Raw genomic sequence first — 13,716 nt, 5'->3', positions numbered from 1 at the left:
CCTGTCCTAAGCCAGACGTATCCAGTCCATCCTACATAATATTTTGTAAGAAACTGTTTTTCATGGAAAGGAACTGTTAGTCCCATGCCCAACCCCAAAGCTTGAAGACCACCCATTGTCAGATATCTGCAACTGCTTATTCAGTATATTTGCCGCTACCATCAACATCTGGAGTTATGCTCCTGCATTCACAACCTGAGGATGTGCCATGCCATGGTGATAAGGGACCCACTTGACAATTGCTGTCATACTCAAGTCTCAGTTGTAATTAACTGAGATTGAATTTGCATTTGGTTTCCATGAAAACAACATAATGACAAACATTACAACAAACACAACCCTGCTTGGATGAATTATGCAAAGGTCCAGTGGACCTGAAGCTGTCTTGACAAGGTTACAGTATGGTTTTCATCAGTTACATCAGGCAAATCCTGGTTAACTACAGCATAACCTCATATGCGTTCTACTTAGTACAAAAGCAAAACATGTAGAAACAAACATAAAATGCAGTATTTATTGTACAGCATAGCTCATGTAATTTACAGTGCACTTTTACTTTAGAATGCTTAATGCTTTTTTTTTCATCACTTACATAGGCCTGGAGCGATTTTCAGAAGATGTACAAGCCATGTTGGGGAAAAAACCAGGGATGTACTGGCGGATCTGCTGGAAATTTATTAGTCCAACTTTTATTATAGTAAGCATTTGAATAAACTATATAACAAAAACGCATTTTCTTCTTTGCATGGGTGAAATGCCTAATGACTAGCCCAATTAGCTTCAAAATTTGTGTCTCACTGTTCCTATTTAAAATACTGTGGCATGAGAGAGAGTCTTGAGATGGCAATTAGACGTGTGAGATGGCCACCAGCCTGTGAGGACATCGGCCTAGGAGCAGAGGAACGTCCACTGTTGGAAGCCACTGCCAAGCAGAGCAGTGAAGACCAAGACTGAGAACACCAGACTTTGTGTGATAGTGATCTGGAGTGTGTAGTGAGTTGTGTTAAAGTGTCAAATAAATCCAATTACCAATCCAAAACTCCGTCTATAACCACTCGATCATGTGACAATAGATAATGATTGTTTTCAAAGCTTTTAATAGGTTGATGTTTCTAAGATGCAGTAAACACTAATATTCATGCCCCGTCTTGCAAACAGCATAGCAACTGTGAAAGGAAGTGAGATAGAAATAAATGTGTTTCAAGGTCAGGAGCCATGAGCAATGACAGTTTTCCAAAAGAAAACCAGCTATGAAACAAAAGCTGTAATTCCTCCACAAATGGCTGTTACGACAAACATTGTGAAGCTGGGAATGATGAAGGATGTAAGTGCGAGGAGTAAGAAATTAATATGTAACAAGTTTTAAAATATTTAGTGTCTTTCATATGTTTGTAACAACTGTACGAAATCAGTACACTGAATCACATTTTATGTGTAGATACTTGTACATTTTTTATTTGTGAGATCATCTTCCATTCAGATAAATGCAGTGTTTATGTGCTATTGCTGTTTGCTCAAAGATACCTTGAGGTGTGCATGTCATCATGTTGACCTTAAGTGATACATGCAGGAGGAATGAGTAGAAGAAACAAACCAATGTTACATGTCTGTGTACTCAGGATGGTTTTAGGGGTAATTTCAGCCTCGCTCAAGTTTTCTGTGTTGAAATTCGTAATTTGCATTTAACTACATAAATACTTTACACACATTATATATCCATTTTAAAAACTAAAATATGTGCAGAAAAAGAAAGAAATTGCCTTTAAGTAACAATCATTATGCAGTTAGGCAGCACATCATACAATGTTTTCTGTTGTTTTTAGACTTATGTGATATACATGTGCCAATGTTTTGTTAGAGTAAAGGAAATATTTGTAATTAACAATGCAGTGTCATACTGTGTATGAATTCAACAACCCCCCATTTGGAGCTGGGATAGCACAGTCGGTATAGCGACTGGCCATGGGCTGGATGACTGAGGGTCAGAGTTTGAGACCCAGTAGGGGTAAGATCTTTCTCCTCTTCTCATCATCCAGACTAGTTCTGTGGTCCACCCAACCTCCTCTCCAATGGGTACTGGGGGCTCTATTCCAGGGGATAAAGCGGTCAGGGCATGAAGCTGATCATTCAACCTCCAATTAGTGCTTAGGTCAAGAACATATCATCTAACATCCACTCCCCCATACATATTCAAGGTGTAGTAATTAATTAAGAACAGAGACAACTTAAATTTTTTACTATTTATAACCTATCCATTTAAAATATTTCAGTTTAAGGTTCTCAATGCAAACTTTAAATGGGGAATTCTCTGCAATTTGGAATAAAGGTGATTAATTGCATGAGAAACAAACAATAAATCAGATGCACTTTTCTTATTTTCAGGGAGTGGTGATGTTTGGACTGCTCTACCAACAGCCCCTCAAGTACATGGAGTACAACTACCCCAGCTGGGCTGAATGGATCGGTTGGACTCTGGCTCTTTCATCCATCCTAATGATTCCTCTTGTTGCCGTCATCAGTATCATACAAACACCTGGCACGTTCAAAGAGGTTAGCATGTGTCCACTTTGTTTACTCCGATGTATACATGTATTTAGAAGGACCTTGGATGAGATCCAAGAAATCAACATTCTGCTGGCTTTCCTCTGCTGGAGTAGGTGGGGACAGTGTCTGACATAGGCTATTAGTGCTGGTCCACTCTGTTATACTCAATCTGCTCTCTGCTATTTATTCTAATGTTCATCGCTGTTTCTATGTTGTCAGGTGTAAGGAATTGTCGTGACTAATAATAATGGGTCCTGGATTCGATGATTGGGTTTATTGGCACTTCCTTACAATTACAGTCACTTATAACAGCTCACACATTGAACTCCTTCTGAACATCTGTCTGATGAATGTCACCAGAAGAATCTCTCACTGCTGCCTGAATCTTGGACTGGTCTCTACTACAACTGAATGCATGAGTCAGCTCCTTTTATAACTGCCACGCAGCTGGGATAGAAGTCACCATGTCATATGGTTCATCTGTTCTGTTGTGTTGTCATGGGAATCATATTTTAATTCCCAAGCAATGGTTTGGTTTTCTAAGTCTTTACAATTTTCAGTTTCTATATCCATGGAAACCATGTTTCATAATCAGTTGGTGTCCAGGAATCAGTCTCTTTGTGGCAACGTGTTTCCACATTCGTCTCATAGAAATGGCCCATATGTCACATTATGCTTCACAGTAAGGATTACATCATTTAAAAAACCTTAGAGAATTGCCTGTATGGAAGCTACATTTTAAACATACTGTAATTACAGTGCCTCTTTGCTCTTTGGTTGTTTAATATTATAAATGAAAAGGAAATAGGATGTCATATTTTCATATGATGTTGTTAGACCAGGAAGAAAGCAGAAGATTATAAAAATATATACAAAGAACAATACTTAGTGATAAATAGATAATTGCTGTTGAAGTATTTTCAGATTCATTGAAAATGAAACTCTGACTGTAAGATTAATTCATGTCAAAGTAATTTGAGGGATTTGATTTTTATAATATTAAGTCCAAATATAAGCAAAGAAATTCTCACCAAAGACAATCAAGACAAGAGTGGAGTTTATTATATCATCAGCAAAAAGTTACACACAAAATTTTGTCAAACTTATACCAAAATGTTATACTTCGGATTATTTTCATGTTGAAATCTGACAGCTTTTGCTTCTTATATTTCAGAGGATTGCAATCAACATTACGCCTCCAGAGGAACATGAGAGCATTCAGCAGACCCACAATGTCAGCCGGTTCCGTTGCAGGCACTGGCTTTATGTGTAAATATACAAACACAAGCACTCAGCAAATGTGAGCTTGTTAAAGAAAATCGCATTACTTTTTATCACCATCACCATCATCATCATTTAACTACTTATGTTAGTGAGAATATTATTTTCTTATAAGGAATGAACCATTTGTAAATAAGAGCTGCAAATATAATAAGATAAAAATAAACTGAAGTTTGTATTCAGTTATTAAATTATGAACAGACCACTTTTTATTGATCTGATTCTTGCTTTTGGCTTATTTATCCTAAACTGTGAAACATGGATAAACAGGCTAAACCCATTACTACTAACTGTGAAGATTATCTGTCCTGAAACCACAGTAAAAGCCTTCAATTAAAATTTAATTCCAATGCATTGTTAAGACAAACCATTCTACAAATTACCAGCAACATTAAACATGATGACTAAGAAAAGACAGTTCAAGTCTATACTGGATAGTTACCAGCAACAGCCCGCTGGAGACTAAGTTTTACGATTGTGATCACAAAGCAGTGAATATATTGAAAGTTGTACCAACTGAGTTTGTAACAGAGTTTCTGTGTCATGGCAGTATGATCCAAACTGTTTTAAGTTAGTCACATTACACAATTCCACCCAGAGTTTGAATGTGAGTGAGATATGAAAGGACCTCTTTCACTTTCTTCTGGCAAACCCAAAACATCCCTCTTAGTTCCCCATGTCTAAAATTCTTTACATAAGGTTGAGAGTTATAAGTCTAATCTGAAATTTTGTGTAAAATTTTTCATGTTGTTTCTCTCATATTTGCTAGGTTTTATCTCTAAGAAGATTGTTTAGTAATTTCAGATTAAATACCAGCCATTAAAAATGTTTCAAACTAATGCAACAGTGTTATGTAACTGGTTCATAAGGCACTGGCTGCAAAACAAATGATCAAATTCATCTTGACATTTTAGTTCTTTTGAACAGCTTTAAACAAAGTTTGACAAAAAGAAGCTACATTGATGTCTGCCATCTGCATTTTATGAAACAATATAAATAAAGTTAAATATTTAAGTACAGTATGCAAAGAGTGTTGTAATGTGATGATAGTTTATCATTAAAAAAACAGTATCTTTAGAAGTAAAGGCTAAATGTCACAAATAGAATGAACAATATGAGACTCAGAAAAAGAATATTGCAAACTTGTGTTGGTGTAAGTCAAAATAGTAAATGTCAGTCCAATAAGCATTTAGTAACATTAATGTAAGGATTCAAGTGGAGTGAAAATGTAAAACAATAATTAATATGGGTAAATAAATTATAGCATAATCTGAAAAACTGTTACAGAGCATTATTGTTTTAAGAACATATAAACAGAAATAAATTATAGTAGGAACATTTGTTTGCCAGTGTTAAAACACTTGTCTATTATAATCAAATTAGATTAAAATTAAATAATGTACAGAATTGTGTGTTCATTTCATCAATGTCTGATGATATGGACCTGTTATTTATGTGTAAGATTATTTTTAATAAAAAACAGCCTCAGCATTTTCTGTATATGTATTTATGAAATTGAGTCAAATGTGAAAAATAAGTGTTCACTGTTCAGTCACAGATAGTGAGTAGGTAATGATTTAGAAAGCCATATTCAGAGACTTTCTATATTTTACTGATATATCTATAAGCTCTCAAAACAGTCACAACAGTACTTTATCAATGCATGAATTCACACACATATTTGTAGTCTTTGCTTCTTCTTAGCCTTAGTAGTTTGGGTTTCTGCCTTCAGTTTCCATACCATACTTCTGTGAGACATAGAATGAACACAAGTGATAGGAGCTTAAACTGGCTTCTCCATGCTACCTACAACGCACACTACCCTCTTTTGGCACCAATAGCATATAGAGAATGCAGAGAGAGAGAGAGAGAGTAAAAAAATAGGAAATGTATCCCTGTAACAGGCCATGGAGGACCATAGGGTTGTGAGATGTTGAGGTTCCCACATTTTCTAGACAATCGGCTCATAGATGGCGGCAAGGTTGTCAGCCCTACGCACCGGCTGCCCTTTACCCCCAAGAATATTCCAAGAATATTCCTGGTACTCATTTCTGTTAGAGGCTGAGTTGACCACAGGGCCATAGTATGGCTGGAAGGATTAGGTCAATTGAAAGAAATCCAGTGACCTTATCGGGACTTGAACCTGTGACCTTCCAGCTTGTAGCATAGTGCCTCAACCAACTACGCTACCGCATGCCCTGAGAGAGAGAGAGCAATAATATGTGACAGCAGTGGGAGTGGGGGAAGGCAGGCTAGGGAATGAAGCTGCTAGGTAAAAGGTAAGGGAAATTCTGTATTTATTCTTTTGCTGACCCAAGTATAGTGCATGTATTGTCCCCATCAGAGTTTTCATAATTGACTTCATACCGATATTACATTTGTTCATGGGTCTTCCTTATCTCTCTCTATGTTAGTGATCAGATATTATCACTAAAGAGGCCTTGATGGAACTTCATATTGTTTGAATTCCTTCCTTTACATTTCAATCGCCAATGTGTCATTTATGCTGCTATCTTCAATGGCATTAAATTAGAAGTTTCATGAGACATTTCTCAAAAGGTATACCATGTGGCACTACATAGCAAATGAAGCATTTTTTTTTTCAGATTTTTATCCAATTCCTACCATGATGTGGTATCAATCAGTGTGTGCTTTCACACTGATGACTTAAAGGTGAAGAAATAAACTAGTCACATATTGTAGACATGACTTATTTTGGATATCACCCATCATCTTGACTTCTCTCACATTATATTTTGGAAACTGGAGCTGCTTCTGTCACCAGATGTAAGGAGAATATATCTCTACACAGTTGGGTAGAATATGTATGTTCTCCTCAAAACTTCTTTCAGTGCCCAGGGATCAAGAATAACTTGTTCTAATGGGCCCAACTGAATAGGATACACTGTTTGAAAAAAAAATAGACAATGGGCAATATCCAGAATAATACATGTGTTTATTGTTAACATGCCATCATGACACATGTGTTGACTTAGCTAGTCAAATACTGTAATTCCGGTCTTTCTAAACTTCTGATAACTTACCATTTTGGGATAGCAAATAAAACGAAAATAAATGTTACATTTCAAATACCCTATAAAGCGACTTTATAATTCTAATATTTCTGTTTTCATACTATACTGATATAATTGCTAAATACGCATTAAATGGCCTAAACAATTCTAAGTACTTGAAATAAAAGCAGACTTGAATAAAAAATATACATATGAGATCTGAGTTTCTCATGGTGGTGACTACGAATATTACTGTCTTCTGGGATGTGATGCTGTGTAGTCCATTAGATACTTATGAATGCTTCTGAGGAACATGCCACATCCTTCTTCAGTGTAGAAGAGTAAGCCAGGGTGGAAAACATTGTGTTGACATTAGGAAGGACGATTTGTCTTCACTTCTTTTGGTTTCCCATGGCCTTGGTCTCCATCTGCCCTCTCCCTTTATCCATAATATTTTTTCCACACTTGGCTTACTTTCCTGCTTTGAAGGCAGAAACAGCAGGTCCTTCAAAATGTTGGTACCTATCTGCCAGACTCTATGGCAATTCGTTACATAAATTCTAAACCAATAAAAATATAGTTGTACAGCACAAATCTTGTGCACAAAGTGCTTAAGAGACAGCTTAATGGTGAAGGATTTTTTTAAGTGACACTGATTCACACATGAAAGGTGTGATGAAAGGGTAATGTAAATTTATAGACGTCACAGTTGACTGTATAATTGAATATCCAACCAAAACTGAGAAAAGGAACTACATTCTATACAAAATTGTAGAATGCAGGGTGAAGCTCATCTATGTGACATGAAGTGTTTTGCTAAGAACAAAGTTCATGTTTGTAGTAGTGAAGAACACCTATATTACAAAGAGGATCAGATTCAGGTAGAAAATATCTGGAAGTCGGAATAGACAAGATAGCTTTCACTTTGCAAAGGCTCTAGTTAGATCCTCAGATTGTATTTCATGTTATTTCTGTTCAGTAACATCATGTGAGCTTTGTGGTTGTTGAAGAGGCGCTGAAGCAGCTTTTTCTCCCAGTTTCTTCAGGTTTACCTGACCAATCATCACACAATACCCATGTGTCAGCATCACCTGTCCAGGCAGTACAGTATCACATCCTTGTTCTTTAAGTTCTCTTTAAGCTATTCATCTCTGTCCCACCATTTGGCTGGTTACAGACTATGAAAGTTTTTCTTACTATTTATATACGGTACAAAAGTAGAATTATGTTTTACAATTGTTAGCAATGGTTGCAACATTTAAGATCTGAGAATGTATTTGATTCTGGGTCCCACAATGTCTAATTATGGCTCTACTTTCTCAGTCTAATTCACACACCTCACACAACTGCAGAATTTTCCTAACCAAATTTAGTATCTGCTCATACTTTGTTAAACAACAAATATCAGTTATACTGATTGATAAGTTGCCACTGACTGTTACTCTAGACTTTGTATCCACAAAACTCACAAACAGTACACTGCAACATTATGGAGTACATGTGTTTGTACTGTGAAATTCTGTAATGCACAACTATATTTTTCCCTTCACTTCCATGTTATATGGAAATCAATGAAAGAAGAAAAAAAAACATGTTATATGGGGAGTATCATGATTAGGTTATGGGTTGGATGATAGGTGTTGAGGTTTGATTTGCAGTAGGTGCAAGAGATTTCACTTTTTGGTATAGCATCCAGACCAGATCTGAGGCCCACCCATCTTCCTATACAATGGGTACTGGGGGCTGTTTCCATCGGGCTAAAGTGGTCAGGGCATGAAGCTGACTGCTGCCTTCTCTCTAGTGCATAGGTTAAGAATGGTGAAGCTATACCTCCACTTCCCCATATGTCTTCACAGTGTGGTGCATAATTAATTAAGCACAGGGATGATTTTACCTTCATCTATGTTGTATGTGAAAATGCATTCCTACAGCAATGTTTTTAGTCCACAGCTGCAATAAAAATGCACAATTTTACCCATTACCCCTTAACTTGATGGCCTCTTTCCAGATATCTTAAATAAGAGTAAGACACTACATGATCTAAAACATATATCCAAAAACAAAAATCGATTCAAGAAAGCACTATTACAATTTCTCCATTTACATTCATTTTATGGATTGATGAATTTTTTTATTACAGGGTTAAGAAGACTGATAATTGATTTCATTGGAATTATATACATAATTAATGAAAAGTTAAATTACAAATTTTATAATTTTAAAATTATGTTTACATAAATATTTTAACACGTATTATATTTTTTGTAATTATTATATTTAATTGTTATATTGTACTACTGTCTATATCCTGAGTCTTACGACCTTGTAAAGGATTTTTGACATGTAAATAAATGATATGATATGATATTAGAAACTGTACTACTAGCCATCACCCACATGACTGAAGTGAGCATAGTTACATAACCTGCTACATCATCAACACATGCCATGAGACCTGAATCAGCAAATAATAACAATTTCTTTAAAAAAAGTCTTGCCTGAATTTGCCCTTCTTTCGTATTTTGTGTTTGTAGAAATGTAAAATTCAATCCAAATTTCTTTAAGCAACAATATATGGTCAAACTGGGAATTTCATGATGTTTTATGATTTTCAGCATCTGTAACTTGAAATTCACTGCACCCGATGAGGTGTCATAGTAACATGCGTCCTTCACATTGTATTTACTCTGCACATTTATGTAATTTTTATTTGTGGTTTATTTACCAAGGCTGTCAGTATCTCAGACTACATAGCACCAAATGATAGGACAGTTAATCAATGATTATTTAGAAAAGATATAGAAGGTAGTGACTGTGGGTTAATTTGAGGAACTTTCTTGACATTTGCCTAAGTGGACTTAGGAAGTCAGAAGAAACCTCACTTAGGGGAGTCAGTGTTCTGTCCGAGACTGAAATCAGGCTCCTTCAGAATACAAGTAAGAAGCAGCTTTACTGCCTGAACCAGTTTGCTCAGTCTTTCACCATGGCTATAATTGAAGATGAGTGTCACTGTAAATGGTCACAAAAATTGAGAAAATTATGGCAACTATTTCAAAGATAATTCTTAATTGTAGAATTTGGGTTCTCACAGTGGTGGTTAGGAAGAGTACTATAATTCTGGGATATATCACCATATGTAGTGTGCTGAAAGTCAACAGAAGTATTGGAGGAACATATCACCTCCATCATCAGGGCAGAAGAATAAGCCAAGCAAGAAACCAGCACCTGCTTGCTATCTTGCTCATTCTTCACCCTGAAGATGGAGGCGCTTAATATTGGTCAACTTTCAACAGTCTATACAGCATTAAATCCCAGAAGACAGTATTCTTCACAATTCTTAAAACTTGTGATTTATTTACTTTGAAGATACACAGAACATTAATCTGAATGGAAATTGAAATTTGTTTTCTTCTATTTTACCAGTCAAATTTAATATTTACAAATGCACTGTCAGGCTCTTTTTTTTTTTAGTATTTCATAAGGAAAGATGGACTATGATGTAAGCACGTGTATGCACACGGCTCCTTTGTTTGTACTTATGGCTGTCCGCCCACATGTCTGTTCCTGCCTACTAAGGTGTGACTCACTTGACACATCTAGTTGTCAACATCATGCCACTATAGGTATGCCTCTATATTACATTTTAATGTCATGCCATCAGTACAGCAATATGGGGGTTGTGCGATTTTCAACCCGACAGCAGCAACAGGGGTTCAGAAATGACAATATGCAACTGTTTCAGTAACTTGTTATGTTCTTGTGTAACATAACATGGTGCTTGTATGAAACCTGTCCTTAATTTTCCATCTGATGGAAATAATGAACCACTACAGCCACATATGCAAAATTCTGGAGAGAGATCTTAACTGTAACTACAAATTGTGAAACATTTTTTAAATGTTACCAATTACAAGGATGATGAAAATGCAGAATATTGAGTATATTTTGGCACATTTGAGATAATCAAAATATGTTCTAGTGGCAATTATAAATGGAAATGGATGACTGACCACATAATTATTAATATTTAAAGATTCAAATCCCTGTTAAACTTTAGGGACCAATGGATTTAACATTAAACAGAGAAAAATCTTAAACTGAGGTAATTTAACACCAAGACCGCTGACTTTGGAGCATTGTAATTGAATGTTAAACTCAGGAATAGTAACTGCAGTTCCTTCTACCCTCATGATTCAGATTGAAATAGGTGAAGGGAAGCAGATATCATAAGTTATACCCTGAATTTCTTGCTTAAGAATAAACGTGAAAAGGAGAGAGGGAAATAATTCTTAAAGTTTTTTCAGAAGTACAAAATACAGTAACAATGTTGAATTTCATGCATGAAACCATTTCCAAGGCTGGAACTTAAGTGCACATTTCAGTATTCGATTTTCTTTTAAAGAAATGAGTTAATATACTGGGGAAAAATGTCTTAATTAGATTTATTTATAAATTTATAATGCCATATAGTTAATATGACTGTAAGAAAAGCATGAATATACTGCAACTGTGTACAAACTAGGTGTTAATAAAAACACAGCAACATAATGCTAAAGGTTAACATTACCTTAGCTACATGTTTCAGCTTTTAAATCCATCATCAGGCAAAACACATGATTGAAACACACACTATTGAAATGCAGTTTCATTGTGACAGTAAAGCTGGAGACTTTATAACTGTTACATTATAAAATAATGGTATAAAAATACAATGAATTATAAAATTATTATAAAACGAAAGTTATGGAACAAAATAGGGTTAAAAACTCTTGTGTGATATTGCATATCATGAAGTCAGTTGTTGCAATCTTGTTGTTATATTCCTGCGGACATATAGTGGTATATTCAAGACTCGCATATGTATAGTAAACTGCTTTGAGGCCTGTGGTATAGATATAGTATTACTTGATATTAATTGTTTGACCGGTGCCTCATTTTACAGTTTATTATGTCCGCTCTGTTGGGAATATAGATTGCAACTTTTATACCTTGTATTTTATAACGTAATAGTTATCAAGTATCCAGCTTTACTATCACAATGAAATTGCAGTTCAATAGTGTGTGAATATAGTAACCATGTGTTTTGCCTGATGATGGCTTTAAAAGCCGAAACATGTAGCTAAGGTAATGTTAACCTTGACCATTATGTTGTTGTGTTATGACAGACACCAATAAAGAATTGTATATAATAACATAACAGGTTGCACAAAATGAATTTTAAGTCCATATTCACAAGAAAAGAAAAAAAGCTTCTTTGCCCTGTAAGCAGCAAACTGCTGAGTCTGAGATCATGCCACCAACTTAAAGACCTAGGATGTGATAATGTGGTTTCACACACCTGAGGGGGCAGTGATAGACACATATGGAGCAATGGTAGAATGATGATAGCAGGGAAACCTGCTTGTATGACACTTCGATGATAATAAATCTCACAGGAAGCCACCAATTTAAACTGAAGCTCTGTGATGGGAAGCCAGTGTCTCACTGCCTGAGCTATGGCATGGACTCCAGAAAACAGTTTGTGAAAATCAACAGTAACATCATGGTTGTAAATAGTAAGAATAAAAGTACATTATATGATATATACACATGTCTATGCAAGGACATCAATGACCTTCATTCACTCTGCTGGGAAGTACAGCCATTTAGCTATGACAATTCACTACAAAATACAATACCTGTATGTAAGGTTTGAGATTTCACCACAGAAAATCAAGAATTTGGCTGAACAACTTCAATTAGTTAATTGATGAGCTACATGCCATCAGTAACCCCAATATCAAATATGATCTCTTAAATTCAGTATTGAGGATAGTAAAAGATTAGTATTAAATCTAAATAACAGATTAATCATAAATACACGGTTATGTTGAACACTGTCATAAGAAATAAGGCTGATAAATATCCACTTTATCTACATTCTACTTATACCTGCTGCAAGATAACGGATTATATTAGTGGAAATTATATGTTATGTGTTCCTAACTCTGAATATGGCTGTATGTCTCTATGGAATAAGAGATAAATGCACAGGTTCTTACAGTTCCTGACAAAGAATTTGTCATGGATAAACAATACTGTAACTTTGTACATTTGTGTGCCAATACAGTTAATTTACTGTCTAGTTCACATTGTGAAATAGAAAAATATGCTTGTCTGTTTGCTGTACTGTGTACATATAAGTCTTTTAGGTGTATAATATCACGTGAACATGGACTGTGAATTTTATGGACGAATTAAAGAAATGATTGTTAAATTAAAGATATGTTAGAAAGAAATGCATTAGTACATATTATAATCAGTGCAGTTATATGTAATTGTAATAAAAAAGTATCAGTATAATCATCTTTCTGTAATGTCTGGGTATGGTGTCTGCTTATAAAACACAGATAGTCAAACAAAACAGATCAGCTGAGAAAGAGCAGGAAACTCAAAACACTTCCAGAATCACCATTCTTGCCCCTGTCACAACAAACTATAATTTTCAGTTTACTTTCCTTCAAAAAGTGGGCTGTTTTTGCCCTCCCCTCATTTGGATTATCTAACCAGCTTACCAGTTTTCATGAGACTTGTTATATCAGTTACGTATATTCTGAAAACATGGAATTGCAGTTGCACATCACTCAAGCCAAGTGCCAGATTGCAAGATTGTTGTCGCTGAGGCAGAAAATCTGGGGTGAAGGGGACAGAACTATGAACTTGGACCGTTCCAGTCAAATTTGAATGCACAGTAAGCCTACCCATCTCCTGCAACATTCCATTCTGTTCTGAAAACAGTACAGGAACATAGCATAATTATGTATATAATAATACCACAGATGCAACTTGGTGCTCATAACAGACTGTAAAGAAACAATTTTATGTGTATACATAGTCA

General features: G+C 35.4%; 1 protein-coding gene across 5 annotated transcripts in view; it reads left to right on the top strand.

Annotated features, from left to right (window-relative positions):
- Positions 1–3,939, top strand: part of LOC111872137 (sodium-dependent noradrenaline transporter) — a 241,565-nt gene extending 237,626 nt beyond the window's left edge. For all 5 annotated transcript variants that reach the window (XM_033754543.1, XM_033754542.1, XM_033754541.1 and 2 more), the window contains exons 14-16: positions 597–697; positions 2,383–2,550; positions 3,719–3,939. In XM_033754543.1, the coding sequence (XP_033610434.1) occupies positions 597–697; positions 2,383–2,550; positions 3,719–3,817 (368 nt within the window). In that variant the 3' untranslated portion in view covers positions 3,818–3,939. The remainder of the gene's footprint in view (positions 1–596; positions 698–2,382; positions 2,551–3,718) is intronic.
- Positions 3,940–13,716: the final 9,777 nt, after the last annotated feature.

The sequence above is a fragment of the Cryptotermes secundus genome, unplaced genomic scaffold (genome assembly GCF_002891405.2).
Source record: "Cryptotermes secundus unplaced genomic scaffold, Csec_1.0 scaffold470, whole genome shotgun sequence".
In the NCBI taxonomy this organism is placed as follows: Eukaryota; Metazoa; Arthropoda; class Insecta; order Blattodea; family Kalotermitidae; genus Cryptotermes; species Cryptotermes secundus.
The sequence above is the reverse complement of the archived record's forward strand: the minus strand, read 5'-3'. Positions and strand labels throughout refer to the sequence as shown.